The 24118-nt window shown below is 38.3% G+C and overlaps 1 protein-coding gene across 2 annotated transcripts in view; it reads left to right on the forward strand.

Annotated features, from left to right (window-relative positions):
- Nucleotides 1-74: 74 nt before the first annotated feature.
- The window catches only part of tars2 (threonyl-tRNA synthetase 2, mitochondrial), a 33487-nt gene continuing 9443 nt past the window's right edge, over nucleotides 75-24118 (forward strand). The window contains exons 1-10 of one of the 2 annotated variants that reach the window (XR_002874911.2): nucleotides 75-311; nucleotides 11733-11862; nucleotides 12017-12198; nucleotides 13756-13808; nucleotides 13911-14037; nucleotides 15684-15859; nucleotides 16037-16322; nucleotides 16448-16705; nucleotides 18879-19046; nucleotides 19136-21151. Coding sequence is in view for 1 of the 2 variants with exons in the window: in XM_078933156.1 (XP_078789282.1) it covers nucleotides 116-311; nucleotides 11733-11862; nucleotides 12017-12198; nucleotides 13756-13808; nucleotides 13911-14037; nucleotides 15684-15859; nucleotides 16037-16322; nucleotides 16448-16705; nucleotides 18882-19046; nucleotides 19136-21078 (3516 nt within the window). In the remaining variant the exon portion in view is untranslated. Of the gene's footprint in view, nucleotides 312-11732; nucleotides 11863-12016; nucleotides 12199-13755; nucleotides 13809-13910; nucleotides 14038-15683; nucleotides 15860-16036; nucleotides 16323-16447; nucleotides 16706-18878; nucleotides 19047-19135; nucleotides 23110-24118 lie in introns of those variants that run through there. The other variant, XM_078933156.1, reaches the window with a different exon arrangement.

The raw sequence follows: 24118 nt of genomic DNA on the forward strand, positions 1-24118 counted from the left end.
GCATGAAGTTAATACATATGTAATGACTCGCGGGGGGCGTGGTCTCCCCTGCGTTGCCTTGTCTTCCATCACGCCTTCGCCCTCGTCCCTATCATTAGTTGATAGAGCTTGAAATATGGCGGCCGGTTCCGAGGCTGCGAGCGGCCAGGGAGCTCGCAGCTCCACCGCTGCATTGGAAGCGTCGTTGGACCGCCGGTTTCAGGCAGTGTCTAACACCATGGAGTCGATACAAGGACTCTCAAGCTGGTGCATTGAAAACAAGAAACATTACAGCCTTATTGTTCGCTATTGGATGAAGTGGCTAAAGAAATGTGAGTAGTTTCTCGCTGAAGCTAACTGCTAGCCTGTAGCCAGCATATTTAAGCTGAGTCAAATGCATTTAGGAAAGAATTTTGCAAAACCCTGCTGTGGTTCGGTTATGCTTTATGTGCAGAACCCCAAAACGGGGGTTGTGTAGAATAAAAATTGAGTTTCGCAATTGTATTGAGCCGAAGTGTTGGCGTCGTTGTCTTTGCAAATTAGCCGCTAATATTAGCTAAGCTAGCGATTCGTCGTTAACAGTGTTTACAGTTAGGCCTTCCATTATGTGAAGCCCGTATTGGATAATGGCTCCATCGTAATACCTACGTCGAAAATACATAATCAAAATAAAATAAAAAATAAGACTAGGTTTTAGTTAAATGACTTGAACTCAGGATTTTCAAGTACGTTTTTCGTCCATCAGTGACTGAGTGACAGTGCCCATTTCTGTTTAGCACAGATTAAACTTTTACATTTTTATGCAAAATGGGAATTATTTCTTCGATGGTAGTTTATGCAAAATAGGCCGCTGTCATGTATTTTAATATTTGTTTAGTATATTTTCTGTATCAGAATCAAAGAATTTACATTTCTGTTCACACTGTCTTGTCTTCTTGATACATGATGATAAAACGCTACTGCCAAATAATGAATCAAAAGTACTTGTAAAGTGAATAAAGACCCACTCCAATGAAAATAGTCTGATGGATATATATTTACATTTGTGAATCAGAAGTAGACGAAAAAAGTGCCATCTGAAAAAGCTTGTAATGTGACAGGTGCTACAATTGGCAGACCAGAAGCTCCCTGCTCTGCTCCATTCTAGTGCATCAACTCGTAAACAAATGGATCCATGTACATCTTCCTTTTCCTCATCTGAGCTAGCACGAGGCTCACAAATGTACGGCTAGATGTAGTATTTTTGTTGCACTGCTGTTAGGCGAGGGTTGTAAGCTAGCTGGAGTTAGTGTAAACAATGAAATCATGGGAAAGTCCGAGACAAATTTCTAATGACATACTGCTGCTCTGCAGAAACTATGTTCTAAAAAACTACAGGTTTTTTTGGATGGGCCAAAAAACGGAATAATCATAATTAAAAGAACACTGGGAACACTTTTTAAAATGGATCAAAAGACAATTTGACTTTAAAGTGGGACTTTAAAGTTATTTTTATTTATCTTTATGTGATTAAAGAACAGCAGCTGACCCAGAGGGAGAGATCCCAATCGAGAAAGCCCCGGAAATATAAATTAAAACGAGAATTAAAAAGTAAACGTACTTATAAAAGTAATAAACAAATGCAATAAAACGATGAAATAACGAATATTAAAAATAAATAATAAATAATCTAGTGTAAATTCATAAAATAAAATAGACGACTAAATACCAGATAGATAGATAGATAGATAGATAGATAGATAGATAGAAGAAATTTAAGTAGGGAAATTAGCTAAAAGCCAGGTTAAAAAGATGTGTGTTGAGCCTTTTTCAAAAGGAACTATGTTCTCTGCGGCTCTGAGACGCCATGGCAGACTGTTCCATAAATGGGGCCATAAATGGGGCCATAGTGCTGAAGAGATGTTCCTCCGTAGGTTTCAGTTTTTACAGTGGAAATGGTTTAAAGACCAGCACCAGAGGGTTCATATTTTACTAAAAGATACGATGGGTAAGAAGGCGCAAGACCATTAAGACATTTAAAAACTGTTAAAAATATCTTAAAATCAATCCTGAAGCATATGGGGAGCCAATGCAGGGATTTTAAAATTGGGGTGATGTGAGCCCGCCTCCTGCTCTTGGTGAGAACTCATGCAGCAGAATTCTGGAGAAGCTTAAGGTTCCTAATGTTGGTTTTTGGAAGACTAGCAAAGAAGGCGTTAAAATAATGACTTCTACTGACGATGATAGCATGCATTAGCAATATTAATATTAGCAAGAGAAAGTAGTGGGTGGACCCTAGCCAGATTTCTAAGATAATAAAAAACAGTTTTAACCACGTTTTATATGAGGGATAAAAGTTAGCTTAGAGTTGAAAATAATGCTCAGGTTTCTGACAGTATGATTTATCTGGGTATGAAGACAGTACTATAAAGGAAGCTGCTTCTTCTTTTCATGAAGGATATATGGTTTATATATCGTTTTTTGCACACACAAAAATGGTCATGTGAAAGTTGACAGCAAAAACAGTTATTTATTGATTAATGCTGTCGTTTTATTTATATACCTAGACCAATGTTGGCAAAATTGATTATATGAAAGTTTGCCTACAATACCCAAAATAGAAAAATAAACGTCATCTGTTTACACAGACTTTAACCTAAATAAAATACAGTGGCACTATCGTGCCATGACATTGTTTTGACTATGTTGGTGACATTGCAATGTTTGTGTTTGCAGCATGGCAAAGATGATTGATGAGGCCATTGACCTATTTGTTGTGATGACTGCTATTGGGTTGTGGTGATATCAGTTTAAAAAAAGGACTGCCGTTCCCTGGAAAGAAGCATGGGCCAAAAAGGGTTCTAAAATTTGACAGAATGGCTAGACCAGTGGTCCGGCCCACTAAACAATATCAGAGACGCATTATTATTATTATTTTCCTTTTTTTCTTTGAATCTGGCCACGCAATCAAGACCCTCATAGAACGTGACATTTTAATTCGCCCTCCTACAGTCTGTGCCCCTATCTCAACCCTTCTAAAAATCCTTTTCAAATAGAACTGAACACAGTCTTCCCTTTCTACATTGCTGTTCATATTTTGTGGTCTCACTGATTCTTTTAGTGCGATTATGCTTTTTATTTTCTCTAACAGTGCACCCTGTTCTGTGTCCCGATTCTCGTCTCCTGTACAAATAAATGCAGCACTTGTCGCGATCAGATCCTTGTTTTGTTCCTGCAATATTTTTCTAGGAAGGTTTGAATTTTTACAATTTTGAAAGAGAGTAAAGTCTAAAAAATGTACATGTCTGTTTCGGAAAAGTGTGTAGTGAGGAGTTCACGGCTTTCATCTTCACGGGTTAATTTTAGAACATGACTCCGGCAAAAAACGAGGGACCACTGTACTGATGAAATAATGCAGATAAATGTCCAGTTGCAGCCGAAGACAAAATAATTTGACTTCACAGTTGTGCAGGACACAGCACAGCTGCTGAGTTTTATTTGTGAAGCACAAACTGTGAGATGTATGAGGAGCTGCAGCCCTCCAGTCTGAAAGGACTATAACGGGAGAGGACAGCCTTTTTATTGGTAATATTCTTGAAATGTAGCCTATTAGTATTATTTTTTTCTGCCTTTTTCTTTGAAGATCACAGTTATTCAGTAATTTTTTTATTTCATAAATAGTGTTTATTTATTTAAAAAAAAGGATTATGAATGATTTAATTAAATTGAAACTAAGCACTTTACAACTCCAAAGTATGGAAGCGATTGTGTTGCATAATAATTAGATAGAAATGTCTAATTTGACAATTAAAATTGATTCACAGAAATGCTTTTTAATTTTCAAATTGAAGCTGGATCAAATGACTCAAAATTAAAATGAAAAAGCAATTCTTCAAAATGCTTTTTCCTTTTCTTCTTTAACATCGCTCATTCTGTGACATAATTAAAGCGAAAATGCAAAGAGGGGATTGCATTTGCGTTTTCACATCCACCCCGCAAAACTGTTGCAATATTCAATACCATTGAGCATTTCTATCTGAATTTTGCTACACTTTTACCAGAGAACTTTTTGAAATGAAATGTCAAGAACCATTTTCTTTATCATTGTAATTGACAGAATAAGCAGTGCTGAAGAAGAACATGAAAAAGCATTTTGGTGGATTTCTTTTTCATTTTAATTTTGAGTGATTTGATGCAGCTTCATTTTGAAAATGAAAAAGCATTTCTGGTTTTGACTTTTATTTTTAATTATGCTACACAATCGCTTCCATACCAAAGGGCTTTACAAAAAAAGAAACGAAGACATTAGTCACATCAGAGAATAAAAAAGTTATGTGGCCCAAAACTACGGCCGGGGGTCATATTCTAAACTACTTGTGTGTTTAACTACTAAATCTAGCCCGCCAAACTGGAATAAAATATATTGATAATCCTTATTGTTTATTTCCCCCTGTAATTCTGAAGTCTCCCTATAGATGGTGCACTACAAATACATTGACCTTCATTTAGGTGCAGACATTTATCCTGCATCCATGGGATATTGGATTGTTATGTAAGATTAGCTCTTTTTCATTTTTCAAACATCACACGAATGCAGCATTTCTCTAAGTTTGCGTTTAACATGAGGTACATCAAATGCTGTAAGTCGTTCTTAAATGAGAACGAAAGCCAAAAAGTTTGAAATAAATGTTTTTGTCCAGATTCCAAGTTATTTCCTTCTCTTATAAGGTGGATTACTAAAACACTACATGCATCTGCTGCTGGTCCGGCCCTTCTGTCAAATTTTAGAACCCTTTGTGGCCCACAAGTTAAAAATCCACCTCATTAGAGAAAGGGATAACATGGAAACATCCTTTAATTTGCATTGAATATTAATAGTTTACAACAGAGAATTTAGGAGTTTCAATCTCAAAACTGTGGGATTTGTTTTCGTTAGAGTATCAATTGCACCAAGAGGTTGATTTTCGTCGGGGGAAAACGCAAATTTACAGATTTGCTGCATTCATGTGGTGTTGGAATGGTCTGACTCAGAAAACAAACACAAATGTCAGAAAAACACGCATTTTTCCCACACCACATGAACGCAGACTAACTTTCTGCATTTAGACAGGGGTTAATTTATTTTTAGTGCACCGTATATAGTTTGCCTTCCCCTGCTCTAGCTGAATAATGGCGTTCTCCATGCATTTAGACTCTAAAGCACATCATTTTAACTTGGAAGCTGGGCTAACAAGTTTCACAAATACTATTTTAGGGTAGTCTCCTGTTCATTCAAAAAAAAAGACTAAATATAAGGTTACAATTTTTTTTAATTCTTCTTTTGCAAAAGCACTTTTTAATACAGTATTTTTTTTTTCGCTGTGAAATTAAATCGGAGGGGAAGTCTTTCGATATTTTGAACAGTTCTAAACAGGTTTTGGAATTTAGGAAAATGTATGTAATGCGACTATACTTTAGAAAGTATAGTCGCATTACATACATGTAATAGTACATTATAGTATAGTACATTTCCGGTGTAGATATAGTTTCAAACCTCCCATAGTTCACTAAAATGTTATGAGGATTTTTAAACCATGTTTCTTTTAGGTTTGAAACTTAAATGCTCTGTCGCTATAATCCTTTTTCTTTTTAGTAGTATTTAGACAAGCCGAAAGTTAAAGAAGTAGTATCTAGTTAGCAAAATTTGGGAGTGGCCGATTTACCTGAGTTTCTGTCATGCTAATGTCATTTTTAAAATGAGCAGGGCTAGATTATAGGGATTATAGGGATGCAACTGTTCGCTTTCACCAAGATTCAGTTTAATGCTGTAACATCTGGTTTTGTATTGTTGGATCCCTGCTAGATTCTATGTTCCAGTGTTGTAATTTAATGTGTGAAGTTCAGAGTAGTTAATTTAAAGCCATGAATGTAGGTTTTAGGTTTGTATGTTACAGATGTATTGACTTTAGGTTGAAGACTAGCATATAACCTGTTCATACATGTACTTTCCTGTTTTATCAATAAGTTTCCATTTCAAATATGCACACACTGTTGTTTTTTAACCTTAACAGCATACAAAGCTTTCATAGTTTGGTTTGGTGCTTTAGAAGACGTGATTTGTTCTTTAGATTATGTTGCTGCAAATGTAATTTTAACAGGCATATTTGACCACATACGCATGGTAGGTCAAACAATAGTTGTATATGTTTATCATTGCATAATGATATTTTTTCAAGTTTCTCTTCATCAGAAAGTGTGTGAGTGTGTATATGTGTGTTAGAAGTTTCTCTGTGTTGATAGCAGCGTCTTATTGTTGGAGAAACGGCCATTGTTGTTGCGTAGTTCATGTTGTACAACATACTGGTCTGGATACATGCCTTCCTGCTCACTCTCTATTTGTTCTGTCTTCTGAAAAGATTTAGTTAGCACAGCTGTGTGGAAATCTTGTGATTCGTTTGTTTATTTGCGTTTATTTTTAATGTGGTCATTTATTTTTCAAATATTTTCTATAATAATGTTACTGTTCTGCTCTTCTCTTCTCTATTCAAAATACTTAAAGGCTGTTTTTCCTCTTAGTCCTTCCCATGCTTGTTTATTTCCATTTTTTTTTGAAAAATTGAATTTTAAAAATAGAATGCACTTTTGCTCTCCAGAACCAGGGATGGGTACCGTGCCCCGGTATTGAACCAGCCCCGGGGCCACTTTCTTCAAGACCGCAGTATCGTTAAGATCTGACCTGAACGGTTCTGCTATCTGTACTGCAGAAGTTACTTTTTTTTTTCTTTTTTGTGTCCCACAAGCCATATCTGCCATATTTAACTCACCAAGTCAGTCAATTTCCCGTTAATTAATGATGATATTAATTTCGGTATTCTCGTTGAAGCGGAGAGCTCTGTCTGTCTATTTGTGTGCAAGGGGGGGGCTGTTGTTCAGACAGCACGCGCGCGCGCACACACACAAGACAAGGGAGCGCACACACAGTCAGTGGCGATCTCGTAGGGGACTAAGAACACCCGTTTCTGCGTAAAATTAATGAAGTTTGTATCAAGGAGCCCCTACCATGCCGTCACCTTGCTGCTACGATGACCGTTTGTTGTGCTACCGTATGTAGAACACGCTGTAGCGGCGCGTTCTACACAAAACAAACTGGTAGAGAGGCGTGGCTTAAATTCACCGCTTATGATTCCAGACCCGTGACACACTATCAGCTGCTTCCTAATACCGTAATTTCCGGACTATAAAGCGCACCCGATTACAAGCCGCACCCACCCATTTCCATGTGTTTAACTTCTTTTGTACATACACAAGCCGCGTCAGTGTACAAGCCGCATGTATTATGAAACATGGTCAGCCTGACAAAACACGTCCTGACTCCCAGACCGAGTGCAATTCATTAGCACACTGTGGGAGGAGACAGCCTTGCCTCAGGCTCATGTATTTGAATACACCCACATCTGCCAAACAGCATGCACCTCTATTCTGTTCACAAGTTCCTCAGTTATGGTTTTTTTATTTTAATTTTTTTATTTTATTTTTTTTTACTTATTGACAATCTAGGTATCATACATAAAATTACAAACAGTAACCATATAATCAACATTACATCCCTCAGTTATGATGAGGAAATTTACATCCGCGATACCCCATTTCCCATTAGTCTTAGGGGCTAAAGGCAGGTCTAACCCGGATCGCCAGACTGTTGTACGTGTTTAAGAATGAGCAAGGAACAGCAGTGGATGGTGGGGCTAACGGGAGAGCATCTCTCCTTCTGCTTGTGTCGCGGCAGCGTTATGGGAGTAACAGGGCTGGTTAAAAAAACACACCAGTAAAATAAAGCATCGGCGACTGAAAAGCGCGCGCCTTTAGCGCGATACGCGCGCCTCAGTGCGGCGCGTGCGTCAGAAGTTTCCTTCCACAACAAACACTGTTGCTCCGCGGATGCCTCTGCGCTCCGCGCTCGCCAAGCGGGCTCTTTGTCTCCCCTTCCTATGTTCTCCGACACCCCTGGCCAGGGTGGCTCCAAGGAGGAGCGCTTCGTCCCCATTGCGCCGGTGGACCGAGCAAATCGTGTCTGTGCAGAGCAATCGGACTTAATACTGAACGTTTTGTGGATGAGGGGCGGATGCGTTGTTACGTGTGGGAGCCATCAGACTGCCATCAGCAGTGTCTCCAGCTCACACAGAGGCTGTGAGCTTTTCAAAGCAAAATTCCGCTCAGTCCTTAGAAACAGTTAAAACGACCACGTCAATTTGTGTTTCCAGTTGTGTCCCGACAAAATAAAGGCTAATGTTATTCCCACATATTTACGTGCAGCCCAGCTGCAGATTGCAGCTTTTCCGTCAGCAGCTGACCGGCTTTTCCAAACCCGTTGGTGATGGTGGATTTTTTCACGCTGCTTTTAACGATTGCTTTTAACTTGAAAGCTGCATCATATTGTAGTGGCGATCACGTGCACGTTGGGTCTAATGGCACCAAATGATTCTGGGATGCAGCTGGGCATGCGTGTTTCTTTTTGTTGAACCATGACTGAAGTGTCTAAGACCTAAAGTGAGGTGCATGCTGTTTGGCTGCTAAGAGGTGTGTTGAAAAATAAATGACTTGTTGCTTGGAGTTGGATAGAGAATTCAAACCATACACTAAGTCCGAAAGTACGTACATGGCGGCCGCCAATTAAATCCATAAATTAGCCGCGTCACTGAATAAGCCGCAGGGCTGTAAGCGCAGGAAAAAAGTAGCGGCTTATAGTCCGGAAATTACGGTACTTGTTTTTTTTTCAACTTTATTGAACAAAGTATTAACATACAAAATACTTCCTAATACTTAATAATAATTAATGACTAATGATAGTTGTCATCCGTAAAATTAATATAATTTATTTGGTTTACTGGATTTAAACAAAAATAAATAAATAGAAAGGAGGCTGCATCAAAGTGAATTTGTTTCCATCATCTCACTCAATCCTAACTCTGGTCTTTGACAGAAAGAAAAGTCTGTTCAAGGTTGTGGAAAATGGACAAAAGATCAAAGGAAACATCACGCTCATAAAGAATAAAAATAATTAGATTAAATAATTAAATGAATATCCTGTCTGGAACATTCTCATGTATAAAGTAAATTTTTTTGTAAAAAAAACTGTTGTTGCATAATGAGGAAATAAAACACTTTATGTTCTTAATTTGTTATTTATTTATTTTTCGTCCTCAAAAAGTATCGCTAAGAGTACCGTTAAAATACCGGATCGATAAGCAGTGGAGAAGGGGATTTAGTACTTAACTTCTACTCTATCACTGTTGACAACTAGGATTTCCTCCAACCTATATTCCTGTGACTGCTTCACTATTTTACAAAACTTCCCAAACTTTTCAGTTTTCTCTATAAGACCATTGTTTATAAAGTAAACTTACTTGTCAATGAAGGGGTTAATTTTTTCAATCCCAATTAAATGAATTCTGTTTTCTTTAGCACAAAATTAAATTTAAAAAAAACTCCTGAAAACATACTATTTTAATGTCATTGACTGTAAAGACATTAGAAAAAACATCAGACAACAGATAAAGCTGAACACTGGCTTTGTAATGTTAGAAAAATGCTGCTACGAAAGCTTTATTCACTGTGGATTCACGTCTGTTTCTAATATTTAGGAACAGTTCATTGGCATCATAATGATGTCATGTCATCATAGCATCGGTGTCTAAGCACACCACTATATTAAAAACTCTGTTGCTGCTGTAAGTCCAGCAGGTTTATCCTCCAGATCTGCCTGGATCCTTTTAAAAATCGTTATGTCCCGCTGCATTATCAGCCAAACCCTACAAGATGGTGAATTAACAGCAGTGACGAGGGGGCCGCGTTCACGTATCACGTGCGCCTGTGTGTACCTCACGTGCTCACAATAGGAGCATTAAAGAAAAATCACCAAAAGGAGGGCTAATGAGCACGGCTAATTTAACCCGGACATTTACTTGCCATTTGGTGAGTAGACCTCTAGCTTTTACTTAACTTTTAACAAATAATAAAGTGCTTTTACCCCCCCCCCCCCCCCCCCCCCCCCCAAAAAAAGCTTGCATTTGACGATTGTTAATTTCAGACCCTACATACATGGATTATTTGCTGCCAAGCACTAAATGAAAGTTTTGTTTGTCAGCAAAAAGGCGACTACTTCACTCACAGGCGGCAAATTTTCGCCAGGCACCGGCTATTTCTGAGGCCCCTGAAGATATTTGATCAATATTGATTCACTGAACCCATAATAACGCAATCATATAATATATATTTTTTAAGGTATTATCTGGTTTTCTCTGGATAAAATCTGTTCAGAGTTAGATTATGATATGAGAATTTATCCTTTAATCAACAGAACTTTGACCTTTTATTCAGCTTATACCACAAATAATGTATAAGTGTATTTTGTAGCCAAACTAAATTTATTACCAGTGGCAGTTTGATTAAAGAATAAATCAACTCCAATGAAAAAAATAAAAAAAGCTTTGGGTGTGAACCAACTCCTAATTTTTGAAAGCATTGAGTTCAGCTTCTTTGTTTTAGGACTATTCAAAAAAAAGTTTTTTTTTTTGTCTAAATACAATAACTAGCAGTTGCAAAAATGGAGTAAATGTTGTAAGTGTAGATCTTTTCTGTCCAAATTCAGCTTTTTTTTCCCCTTGTTGGAAATTTTTTAGTCACATTTAAATTAGGGATAGGCAGAGATTATATTTTCTGATAACCGACATTTCCAGTAACCGATAACCAATATTTCCCCTTGCAATTGTGGCCGATAGCCGATATTTACCAACACCGATAGATAAATGTCATACATTAATATCCTTTTTGTTTCTTTATTAGACATGCACAACCTTTCTTTTATTTGACAATCACACTAATAACTGTAAACCATAAGCTCCCCATTGCAAGGGGTCTATTAGAAACATGCATCCCTATCTATTCTAAAATGCATAGAATTTGTTCCTGGATTCTTTGTTGCCTGAAAGAGTTCCTTACATTGGTTCGCTCTGAGTGTTTTTGTTCCTATTATTGCATCACAAATTCTTAACTCGGTCTGCTTCTGTGTTGTGATTCCCCTCACATTAGTCACTGCATTAAAAGAATAAAATGAAATGTGATTGAATTAGACAACAATAATATATTTGAGACCAAATGAAAGCAGTTACAATCATGCCTGTGACATTTTGGATAGATAATAATAAAATAAAAAATAGAAATGGATAAAAATTAGTTGCCATTATTAAAAATGTGGATCTAGATGTTAAAAGAGCCTCTTTTTGTTAGTTTTTGTTTTATATACTTTTGAAATGTATATCCATTAAGGTTCATCACCTGGCAGTGCCTGTTACTTTGTCAAGAAAAGTTCCTTTTTTCTATAAATCTCTTATTACAAAAATGTTAAACTTATCTCACAGAAATGGTTGTAACTGCAAATATTATGTAAATATTGCTATTTTTAAAATACTTTTTCATATTTTAAAAATAAATCTGAACTGAAACGTTGAAGTTGCCTTTAACATTCTGTTAATCAGTTAATCTCAAATCATTTCTACAGAGAAGCATCTTTAAACAGAAAGAAGTAGCTATATTTGTGTTTTTAGTAGCAACATATTTATGGAGTTGGAAATTGATGTTGTTCTTTAATTTTATCAAACGATTACATTTCTAGGGGAATGACCTAACATGAACACTAACTAAGGTTCTTGTTGCATTTTTGTTTATTCAACATTTATAGATACCCAGAATATACTTAAGTTGTGTCTTTGATATAAATTTTTGTCTCTGTCCTTCAGCTGACAGCAATCACCGCTTGAATCTTTTCTACCTGGCCAATGACGTGATTCAAAACTGTAAAAGGAAAAACGCCACCATTTTCCGCTCAGCCTTCTCGGACGTCCTGCCCAATGCTGCTCAACTCATCAAGTGGGTACCAAGTTTTATGTTGGTCTGTTTGCAAAACGCTAAGATTACAGAAAGAAGTCAGTCGTTTAGTTAGAAAAATGTTAAAAAGTGTGCAGAGTACATGTATTTGTTTATTTACTAAGAGGACTGTGTTGTCTTCCTTTTATTCTGTCAGGGACGGGAAAGTCCGCAAATCTGTGGATCGGATCTTTACGATTTGGGCAGAGAGGAACGTGTATCCAGAGGAGGTCATTGCCCAGTTCAAAACCTACCTGCACAAAAAAGAAAAAGATCGAGTGAAGCAAAAGGAAAAGGAGAAGGAGAAAGAGAAAGAAAAGGCAGCTCCTCCTGTTAACGGTCAGTTTAAGGGTTTTGTTTTCAAAGCTTTGTTCATTGAAGCCTCAATGTTTCTAAACTCCATGTTTGTCTTTATTAATGCAAGGCTCTTTGTGTTGGTGTTTGATATATTAGTAATACATTTAGACTTGTTTTTAAATTTTTATTTTTGTTAAACTATTATTATTTTAGTAGCATTTTACCAAGTACATTTTAAATAATCAAGAATAGAGATTTCATTCTTGTTATTTGAAAATGTTTCAGTAATAATACGTTTTGATTCTTTTTGACTACACAAGAATACAATTAATTTTTTTTACCCTTTGGGAGTTTATTGATTAGGCAGTAATAATAAAAGCCAAAGTGTTTTTATTTAGGTTTTAGCTGATATATAATTATTAAGTGAAAGTGGAAAGCAGGTATATTTAACACAGTTGGCTGCTTGCTTAGACCCTCACTGATCAATGCAATGTTTGATCACGCTGTCAATGAATGGAGATTCGAGAACCTATTGCTGCACATTGAAAAGAAAATTAACTTATTCCTCATCATTATAATCATCCACTTTATTATTTGTTGAAAGTTAATGATGTTATTTTTGAAAATTCAAAGGTATGAAAAATTAAGGATAAAGGTATTTTATTCTTTCAATACTGCATAACATAAAAAGTACAAAAAGCTACAGAAAAAGCCTTTGCGTCTTGGTCCAAAACTGTTTAGCGTAACAGTTTACGAGTGAGGAACACTAAGTTTCTTACACAGAAAATTACATTTTTCTGTGTTGTTGCTTTTGTAATTTTTGTACTCTAATTAGGCCTGCACAATATACCGCAAATTTATCGTTACCGCAATATCAAGCTGTGCAATATGCATATCGCAAAAGTCAGCAAAAATCGCAATAAATGTTTACCTTAAATGTGCTAAAACAATCGTATGGCAGCTTGAAGCATTTAACGAATCAAATAAATCCATTTATGCATTTGACCAATCGGATGGACCCTTTCACGTTGTTGACCAATCAGATGAGCCCTTTTATGTTTGATGTTTGCATCCTACCGCGACAAGGGTCATTTGGAGTATAAATTTTACACTGTTGCAATGAAATAGGAATGATGTTTTTGGTCGTTTTGCTTTTGTTTTATGTACCGCAAATTATATCGTTATCGCATTATTGATCACTCATATCGCACATCGCAAGTTTTCCTCATATCGTGCAGCCCTAACTCTAATGGTGAGACTTTTTGTTACACAAAATGGTGGGTTAGACCTTGTCTAAAAATGAGTTAATCTTGGGGGAAAAAATCCTCTGTTTTCCTGTTTTTATTTAGCCTTTTTTGTTGGAGTGATAACAAAAAGCTTTTGATAAATTTGCTGATTTGTTTACATACCACTGGTTCTACCCAAAAATGCTATCCATGAAACAAAAGAAAAGGGATCAAAGGTCATTAGTTTATGCAATTTAAAGACAAAAAAAAGAAATGTATCTGAATTTTTGCCACTATGTTTAAAAGGAACATGATGGGTTTTATTAAGAACATAATCCAAACTCTGAAAGATAATATTTCTTTTACTCTACAGCCACTACAGGAACCAAAGCTGCCATGAAGTCAAAGATTGTGGCAGAATTCACTGTAAGTTTTTGATGTTTTTGCCACTTTGCTATATTCTTAAAACAGACATGTTGTTTATGTAACATATGCTCATCTCTTTTTTTTTTACATTCTCCTCTTCAGCCTCAGCCACTAATTGAGCTGTTGCTAAGATCTAAGCAAGCTGTTGGTGAAGAGGAGTTCAGGGAGAAGCAGCTTGAAGCTCTCGGGGTGGATGTCTGCAGCACTGAGGCCCTCAAGCGGCTCAAGGGTAAAGCCATTTCTGCACCTTCACACTTTCTCCCTTTCTATTAAACTTGATGTGTAGGAGCAGTCATTAAGTTTGTTCAGTATTTTGTTGCACAAAAATTTGTTACACTTTAACTATTTGGATTTTAATATTTTTCAGTAGAAGCTAATTCTATAAGAAGGAAAAGCAAAAGTGAGGTGTATTTTCCAAACAGGGTCATTGCAATTATAAGTGAGACTAAATGTTTGCGTCGTCTTGCTGTACTAAACCTATAATTACATATATTTATATTAAACTGATCTCTTTATACAAACCAAAAATCCTACATTTTTAGTGCTAATTTGATTGCCAGCTCAAATTTCTCTCATTTTTTTTTTAATCCTGATAACCAAATAATGACTTACCTCAAGTTCAATTTAAGAGCTATTTAAACAAATATAGATTTTATGAGAGTTGAGACCTGCAGGAAACAAAACATCCTTAATTTAGCGGCCTGGCACTGTTGCATTTCTGATTAAAATGGATTTACTATCAAAGTTATTTATTTGAATGTTTTATACTGAAAGAAACAATATCATTTTAAAATATTAATTTATTATTTTGTAGTTTTTGAAAATAATTTTAAATGGATCTAAACCATTCACAAAGAAGTGCAAAAAGTTTTTGTTCTTCATACACAGGCCTATATTTGTCCTGAGCGTGTTATTGCTGTTTTTGAGCTCTAGAGGTCATTTTCGTCACATTGTTTTAAACTGCTAATGAAGTAAACGATTGTTAAGAGAAAGAGGAATTCAAATTCAAGACAAAAAAAAACTTTTTTTCATATATAAGTTTTTAGTAAATGCTGAACTTTCATCCTTCTTTGGGGTTCCTGCAAAATACTATCATTATTTGAAATAATTTAAGCTCCGTCTGGTCTTTGTTTAAATAAAAAGCCAACCATTGCATGTAGAAGGTTTGATTTAAATTTCTAAATCACAGTAAGAAAAAATTTAAGAAGTTTTTAAGATAAGGCATTAAGATAAACACCTTTTTTTTTTTAATGATTGGCCTGGTGTTTGTACATTAGGGCGAACATCCAAAACTCAGCACAGGAAAGTTTATCTTCCACATGGTCGGTGGTCAGTTATCAAAGAAACACATGATTTGAAACTAAGTGAGCTGGTATGACTGGAAGGAGAACACTTGCTCCATTTTCGAGTTTCCTTTTTTTTGGTTTCCAAGTATTTTTCTGCAGCAGTGCTCAAATGCATTCTGCAAGGGTGTTACTGAAGCTAAAAACAAGTTGAGCACATTCAGTAAACAAAAGTATAATTCAGATCCTGTCAAAATAAAAATAATACATACATTTTTTTAAATAGCATTTAAATTCTAAATCATTGCTCCGCGTTTGTTTGCTTGACTAAAGCTTTGAATCAGAGGTCCCCAAATCCAGGCCTTGAGGGCCGGTGTCCTACATGTTTTCCAACCAACCTGCCATTGAAGCTCCTTATTGGCTAAACACTCCTGATCCATGAAATCAGCAGCATTTAAGGCAGATTTTCTGGAAAATCAGCAGGACACCGGCCCTCGAGGCCTGGATTTGGGGACCCCTGCTTTAAATGAAGTGTGCTGAGCTCTGAAAGATGTCAAAGGTGTTGAACTCTTCCTTTGTCGTCCCTCGTCAGATAAGGCTGGGGGAAATAAGTTTGCAAAAGATTTTGAGGAAGGAAGTCTGAAGCTTCAGGAGTTGGTCACCTTCCTGGAAAATGAGTTGAAAACAGGTCCACCTTTGCTGGAAGCTTTGGGAAATGCAGACATCTTCTACCAAACACAGTACAAGGAGGTCAAAATTGTGGCTAATGTGAGTGTTTTCTATGGAAATGTGTCCATCCTAATCTAAAATGATAAAACTATTTTTGTTTATTGTTAAAATCTACAAAAATTTGTTTAATAGTGCTACTTCTCTTTTTTTCAGACTTTTAACATCTAACTTGTTGGGTTTTTTTGTCCTCTGATAACTCACTGTCACTCTCTCCAGGCTTATAACGCGTTTGCCAACAGAGTGACCAGTCTAAAACGTAAACTAGATTCTTTGAAGGCGACACTACCTGGACCTGAGGATTCTCCTGTCCCTTCCCCTTCTGAAGACGCCCCCTCACCCACGGGGTCTGAGTCTCCCTTTCTGGGACTGGGTTCCAGCAGAGCACAGGTGGATCCCGAGCTGGATGGAAAAGCGATGGATGAAGGAGAAATTCAAAGTGAAAACAGAGACACGGAGGACATGGATATGTCTGATGAAGAAACTGACACTGCTGCAACTGACGGTGAGTTGATGGTGTAGACCTGCAGTCACTTAAAAGAACTTGTTGATAGGAAAAAAAGAGCGCTTTCAAAGAAGTTGTTGTGTCTGATACAGGAATTTATCAGCCGTGGCAATTTTGCTTTTTAGGTCCAGCTAACAAGCAAGAAAAGCCAACAAATGCCGTTTCCAAGACTTTAAAGCCAGATGTCCTGTCAAAACTCCCAGACACGCCTGCAAAAGCTTCAAAGGTCAATGCTTCTACTCCCACATCAACCCCAGTGACTCCCACAACCACCAAAGCTACCAGTGCACCAACTTCTCCTCTGGGAGTGAATTTGGCTAAAGTGGACCTCGGGAAAATCAGCTCCATTCTCAACTCACTCACATCTGCAATGAAGAATACAGGTGGGTTTGATGGAGAGAATGTTTTGGTGGCTTCTTGAGGCTTTTTGTAAGTTGAGTATTTCTAAGATCTCATGTAATCTTTATTCTTAAATATTCATGTAAGAAAAAAAGAACACTATAGCATTTTCAGATAGGATACCTCACCATAAATCTAGTTGTACACTGTAACTAAATACATACAGTTAAAGGCTTTTTCTAGTTATCCAAGGGTCTCTGAAAATGTGGGCGTTGACTCCATTTCTTAGTTTTCCTCCAGGTCAGTGAACATGTCATGTTTCAGTGTCCCCGTTCAGCTTCAGCTTTTTTTATTATTATTTTTTTGGAAGATAAAATCACTTGTTTCTCAAGCACCCTCTTATACACCAGAATTGATGCTGGAGTGTGTAATGGTGAGCTGGTCAGTTCCTGCTACAGTAAAGCATGCCCAAACCATGACATTTTCACCTCCATGCTTCATTGTGGGTATGAGGTTCCTGTCTTGGAATGCTCTCTGGCATCCGAAAATGAAATTTTGGGCCTGTTTGTTATTAAAATCCAGGTCTAGAAGCTCTGATCTTTATGCTCGAGCTTTAGTATGCCATTTGTTTTCTTGGAGTGCAGCTACTATAAAAGTACTGCATCTACTGTATAGCTATACACTTTCATAGTATTTGTAGCAAGGGTGTGCTGGAGGTTCTCATGATGAAATTTTTTTCTTTTTTTTGGAGGATTTCGCTTATCATTTTGCTACTGTCAATGTGAGCTTGCTTGGACGACCAGATGTTGTTTTTGTAAATTGCAAATCACATTAGAAGGTCAAGGTTTCAATGAATCATCAAGAAAGTGTACCGTTGCATCCCTACAACAAACTAACATTACTGTACACACGCCAGAATTAGCTGTTCTGACTCTTATTAAGTTAGCGTAAATGTTTTAACGATGTTCACATGCTGTAGTACAGTCGTGCAATATTACACAAACAGGATTCCTCAGCAGAAACTGCAGAAAAATCTAGCTGTGCAAATTGATATTTAGACATATTGAGGTTAAAACACAATGGAGTTTTTTCATGACTACACCTCCTTTTGAAGATTTCTTGATGTTTTCTGAACCAGCTATGTCCTGCTGAATCTTGTCAGGATAAATCATTAATAGGTAGTTTTATGTCAAGTACCTGGGTGCTAAAGAATCATCCAAGATATTTAAAAAAATTGTGTTCTTTTTTTTTTTCTTTTCTTAATTTTGCTTGTTTTAAAAATGCATGACAATGAGCAAAAAGCTTTGGCGACACTAATGATAAAAGAAGGATAAACGGCTTATTTGCACGTTTTATCTATCAATTGAGGAATACAGTATATACAGCTATACATTTACCTTTTTGTTTTTACGGCTGATGTTGTTCTCACACATTTTAGACACGACAGCACAAAAACTCAAGATGCACATTGCTGCATTGTCCGCATGTATCTCCAGGCTAAATTTTGTTGTTGATGTTTTAAGGGGTAATTGTTAAAAAAAAACCAGGCGATTGATGCTTATATAACTAAAACTATAACTAAATCCATCAAACAGTTGTAGCTGGTTTTGAAAATTCTTGTAGTTTTGCACAAATGTTATTCCGCTTTTCCTCGTTTATCACAGGGTTTACGTTCTAAAAATAACCTGCAATAGGTGAATGCCAAGAAGTAGAACTATAGAAGGCTGAAAAATACCTCATTGCACAATTTATACACTTTTCGCAGACATGAAGGAACTTTTTAACACTTTTCTCTTGTTTAAACCGTGAGTTCAAACTCTCATAGAAATAAAAGCCCAGTATAATGAAACGAAAACAAAGATCTGCTCACGATTAAAGATTTATGGAACTCTGGCAAAACTGAATGCGTTCTGTACTAAACACACAGAGATTGATCTGCAAGGTCAACAGCCAACCGCGATATATCGAGGGACCATTGTCTACAGATAAAGTCTTAATGTGTATACAAACCAGTTCTTATCACAAACTGATACAAATAAGAGCTTTTGGGTGTATACAAAAACATTTCTATTAAAAGCTGCTTTCATTTGAGTCTTTTGTAATTATCGGAAATAGCAGGTTACTGTTAAAGGTTTAAGAGGTACTTCTAGCATTTCCATAATCTGAGTATTGTTTTCCTGTATATGTGCTTATTTTCTTTGCTTGGTTGCCACTCAGAAGCTAGCCCCATGCCTCGACCATCTCCTGGGACACCCACCACTCCCACTGGCCAGTCAGCTGTCCCCAAAGCTACTACATCGAATCCAGCCTTGGCCAGCATCTTGTCACGTGTGGACATTACCCCAGAGGGGATACTGAGTGCTTTGTCTAAAACCAGCACACCAGGTTAGGTTTAAAGTGATCGCGATGGGTTATTTTTTTTTTAAATGTGTATTTTTTTATAAATAACTTTCTGCCATTTTGTCTTGGAACAGCTTTGTCCTCTCTCTTGCAAAGTGTGACAAACACCTCCGCTGCCCCCTCCTCCCGTACCTCACCCGATGCCACAAGTGTAAAAACCCCACTAACCCCAAACACCCCGAAAAACAAACCCACTGTGGAGAAAAGTTTCAAGCGTGACACCCCCCCTGGAAGAAGCAGAAGCTGGGAGAAGGAAAGGGAGCAGTCCCCTCCTCCCCCACCACCCCCCCCTCCTCCTCCTCCTCGTCCCTCAGCTCCTACTGTTTCTCCTCCCAGCTTAGAATCCAAGATCAACAGTTTCTTGCAGGGTAATCCAGGTTTTAGTCTCGCTCTGGGGGATGTGAGTCCTGACGGAGTTGACGGGACCCCAGTAAGGGACGAGGGGGCAGGTACCCCAACCCAGGATGAGATCATGGACACGCCTTCAAGTGTGCCAGAATCTTTAGGCTCCTCTGGAGGACACAACCTCTCACCTACCGCCTATCGCAGTGAAACCTGGGATGCTGCCGTCAGCCCCACAAGAGGAAACAACGAGAACTTTTTAGGCTCGTCTTTCTCCAGATACAGGGCTGAGAAGAAGAACACCACCAAGCTGAAGGGGAATGAAGTCATGAAAAAGCAGATCGCCTCTTCTGGTAATGACATGAAGGGAAAGAAAGAACACCTCAGCCAGCAAAGGATTGTGGGAAATAGCAGAGGGTTAGGAGAGAGGAGAGTCTCTGCCAGTTCTGGTAAAATGAGCATTGGGTCTGAGGATGGCAAGATGGAGGAGAAGGAGAAAAACCAAAAGGCTCCAGGGGGAGATGGGAAGGAGGGCAAGTACCACCGTATTGAGACACTGGTGTCTCCCCACACTGAGGGGGCACCCATCCAGACTCTGGGGTACTCCAACCGACCACTTGCTGGGGAACCCATCAAGACAGTAGAGAGCATCCGCGTGATTGGTCAAGGCTCCCGCCGGGGGGGAGGGGCTAACTGTCGTCCGGGGGTTTCAGTGTGGTATGAAGAGGAACAGTACAGGGAAGCGCAGCCTGCTCCTCATCCTCTTAACATTGGACAGGGAGGCACTAAAGATATGTCCTCAATGCCTCCTCTTCCTCCATCACATCTCCTGATGCCTCATCTTCATCCACCCCCACCTCTCCCTCTCCCGCATCCTCTTCCTCATTTCCAAATGCCCTACCACATAGAGAACATGCAGACTCTTCTTCCATCACACCTCCAGCACCTTCCTCCAACATCCCCTTTCTTTGGCGCTCCTCCACCCTTACCTCGACCTCCTCCACCCCCTGCACCTCCCTGCCTGTCACCGCCACCTGTGCCCCCTGGAGTTATGATGGGGGGGTTGTTACGACACGCCGATCATCCTTCATCTCTCCCTCCCCGAGTCCGATCTGAAAGTGGAGATCTTAGTCACATGGGGCCTAAAAGAAGAAAAGTGACCCCCCCACCTCTCATGGGCTCGCTGCTTGGCGAGCCGCCAAGATTTTCACGTCCCGGCACTGTTAAAGAGTCTTTTGTCCCCCGCCATACACCCCCACTCCACCGCCCAGGCACTCCTGGTGTTCCTCCACCTTTACTCGGCAGAGTGAAGGAGCCTTTGAATCTACCTCTCCCCTCTTCCTCTTCCTCCCCCAAATCCTCCTCAACCTCACCATCTACACCTGATTCCCCTGCAGTCGACACAGCTCCTGCCCCCTCTCATCAGAAACCCCCCGTTAGCCCTCCAGCCCAGTCCCACAACCAAACATCCAACCCCGTCCCCCTCCTCAACTTGCCCAGTCCTCGTCCCCCAATCCTGTCCGGTCCCACGTCACAGAGACCGCCGCTGCGAGCCCGAACCCCGTTTCAAGGTCTCTCCAGGGGCGGGTTCCGTGGCGGGAAACATGCTGGCCCCTCATTCTCTGGAGGTTCCTTCCACGGGCAGAAGAGGCCTTTTCTGCCCCCACGCTACTGAAGTGTCGTCTATGAAAACCGAATGAGAAGTCTAAGCCACACAACTAAGAGTGCAGTGTGTGTTAGCCCTGCGGGTATGAGCCCACATATCTTTACTCTGTTCAATTAAAATGACGCTAGGCTGTGTAAATAACTGATTTCAGCTCCATGCTTCAGTTTGGTTAGCAGTCGTGCTACACCGCACATAATGTAACAAAACAAAAACCTTCTTTCTTCTATTTTTCCACATACCGTACACAAGCTAGTTAGATAAAAGTGTGAACTACACAATAAAACATAAATAAAACACAATTAGTTCAAGCAGAAATTTCACGTTAAAGCATTTCAACTTGTTCTTCCTGTTTGGCTACTTTGCCTAAGTTACAGAGTGAAGCAGTGGATTGTAACTCCAAGAAAACTGAGGATCGGGTAGTTTGACATTTTGGGAATCGTGTCTTTTGGCTTCCAACCCCAGATTTAAATGAAAGATTTTCCACTTACAAATCATCTTGCAATGTTTCATGGGAAAAAGCAGCGAGGCATGGTTTGTTCTGAATATGAGGAGGTTAACGATGTAACTGGAATATGGAAAACCGATGTCTATTGAGAACTCTGAACCAGGGTGGAGATTAAATTTGAACTTGACCAAAAACATTTTTTTTCCATGTAGATCTGTTAATACTCTTTTGTTTTCTAAATTATATTTAAAGGATAAATGTCTCCTCTGAGCAAGGCATCCCTTTTTTCCCAAAATGTCAAACTAGTTTTAGAAATTGTGACTGCAGTGTTAAGTTACTTTCCAAAGTAATTTCCTCTTCCACAAGTGTGCTGTGCATCAAAAATAGTATTTTTTTTATATAAATATTCTTCTAAAGCGATATTTAGCTGCAGCTGAGGTTATCACTTGTTCTTATCTCTGAACTACAGGCTTGTAAATATTCTTCTCTTGCTCGACCTTTCTGACCCGTCTATTCCTCCCGCTGTACATTTCTGAGCTTGTACATATAAAAAGTGTCTGATTTAATACCACTTTTTCTCTTCAAGCCTTTTTTTCCTGAACTAAGAGGACGATGAGCTTTACTCACGCACCCAGTCTTCACTGTGATTGAGGCCTTGGATGAGCTTTATGAAGCTGAGGAGGGGTTTTTTTTTTCCTGCAAACTTCTGTCCTCCTTTTTGAATCCACTCAAAAGAGGAAGAGGATAATGTAACCTGATCTTTGTTATAAACATGTTTCGGGACTAGAAGTTAGATTCCCTTGAGATACTCAGTAAGTGGAAGGTGGAGTTCACCGGTGGGGAGACTTCAACATGTACCAACTTGAATAAAATCCATAGTTTGAATTGATTTGGGCAAGGGTGGGGTTACTTTATGTGGTTAAATCCCTTTAAATTGTCCTCTTTAAACAAATTCATATAGTTATTTGAAACACTCCAGGTGTTTGAGACCTCTTCACTGCATTTTTTTATCCACTAATTTCACATCTTTCCTAACCCATCTTAAGAGAAGAATATCTGTATCTTTCAAATCTTCATTGAATTAATAAAAAAAAAAAGTCAAAGTTGACACTAAGGCAGGAATTCTCCCTGTTGTGCAGGAACTGTATGCACTCTTTCATGTAGTCTATTTTGGTGGTAAGAGGTGCAGCCCACTTCTAATGTGTTCAGTGTTTCATCTCCCATGCTTATTTAGTTCAAATGCCAGCTAAACAAAAATGCTCTTGTTTATAGAATGTGAAAGCTTACATTGTAAAAATGTAACAAATGCTTGCTACTACATTGTTGGCACAAGTGCTGATTTTTACTGTTACCATTTAATATGACCTGCAATAACATGTTGGAGCTACTACATACTAGTTGTTTACAAAAGTAAAATATGAGGACAAAACGGCAACCTTTCTTAGCTAAAACCACAGTGAACATCCTAACTGTCCTTGTAAATGAGGGTTTTGTTTTCTGTAGGACACCTTGGTGGAAATGACTGAAGAAGCTGATGGCCTGTGTGTATTTGATATTTTACCTGCTGTTCTCATCAATGATGTTGTGTCACTGATCGTTGAGTGTCCAAGTCCTTTCTGGTGTGATGAACACATTTCTGCAGCCGCGGTTTGCCTCTTTGCGTTTGACTCAGCTTTGTCACAAAGAAATTCTTTGGTTTATTTACCCCCTTTTTTATGTGATTTATTTTGCTGCAAACTGCTTTACACTTTTTTTATTTTTTTAAGGAAACTCAAATTTATGAGAAAACACTTGGTTGAAGTCACAGACTATGCTTATTTACCTCCATTGTCAGTGATTAAAAGATGAATTTCCAGTGGGGATAAATGACTTTAAGTTGCAGCCACCCACTACCCATAATGCAATTTTTTTCTTTAGTTCTTCTTTTCTAAATATGGTTTGAAAGCTTTTTGGTGGCTCATTTTGGTTTGATGTTTAATAGTCAGCTGCAATTTGAAGTCTTATTCTACAGCTAAATGTTATGGTTTTTAAATTGATAGAGTCCATACTAAGCTTAATTACAAGTCCCTATCAAAAGTGAACTTAGAATCTTTTATGTGAAAGCCCCCTTCATTTTCACTACATCTTAACACGAATACAGTCAGAAACAGACACTTCTAAAAGCAGTCGCCATGTTTATTATTATTATTTTCGGAAGAGGGGGTGTCAGAAGTTGTACTGTGACTTTAATAGAATAGTTCGATGTTTAAGCGTTGGCTCTTCTGCTCCCTCTAGTGGACTTGAGCGATATTTCATCTTACAGTATTTGCGTAACCCGGAAGTGCAGTAACTACTTCAAAAATAACTGCACGTCTTTAAAGTATAGAAAGTATGACTGACCTGCAGCAGTTGTATGCAATTGACCCCTTCGCGGTGATTAAAAAGAATGTACACAAAAATAAAATACGAGACGGATTAATACGTTAAGTTCGCCTTTTAAAAATAACATTTTATTTTTTCTCGTATTTGTCAAAGAACATGTTTCTGCAACCAAACGATGCCAACTTTCAGTAAAGGGGGTCTTAAAGTGAACAATATTTCAGCTGGTTTCTCGTCGTAATTTTC

Source organism: Oryzias latipes, chromosome 16 (assembly GCF_053564925.1).
Source record: "Oryzias latipes strain Hd-rR chromosome 16, Olatipes_Hd-rR_3.1".
Lineage (NCBI taxonomy): Eukaryota > Metazoa > Chordata > Actinopteri > Beloniformes > Adrianichthyidae > Oryzias > Oryzias latipes.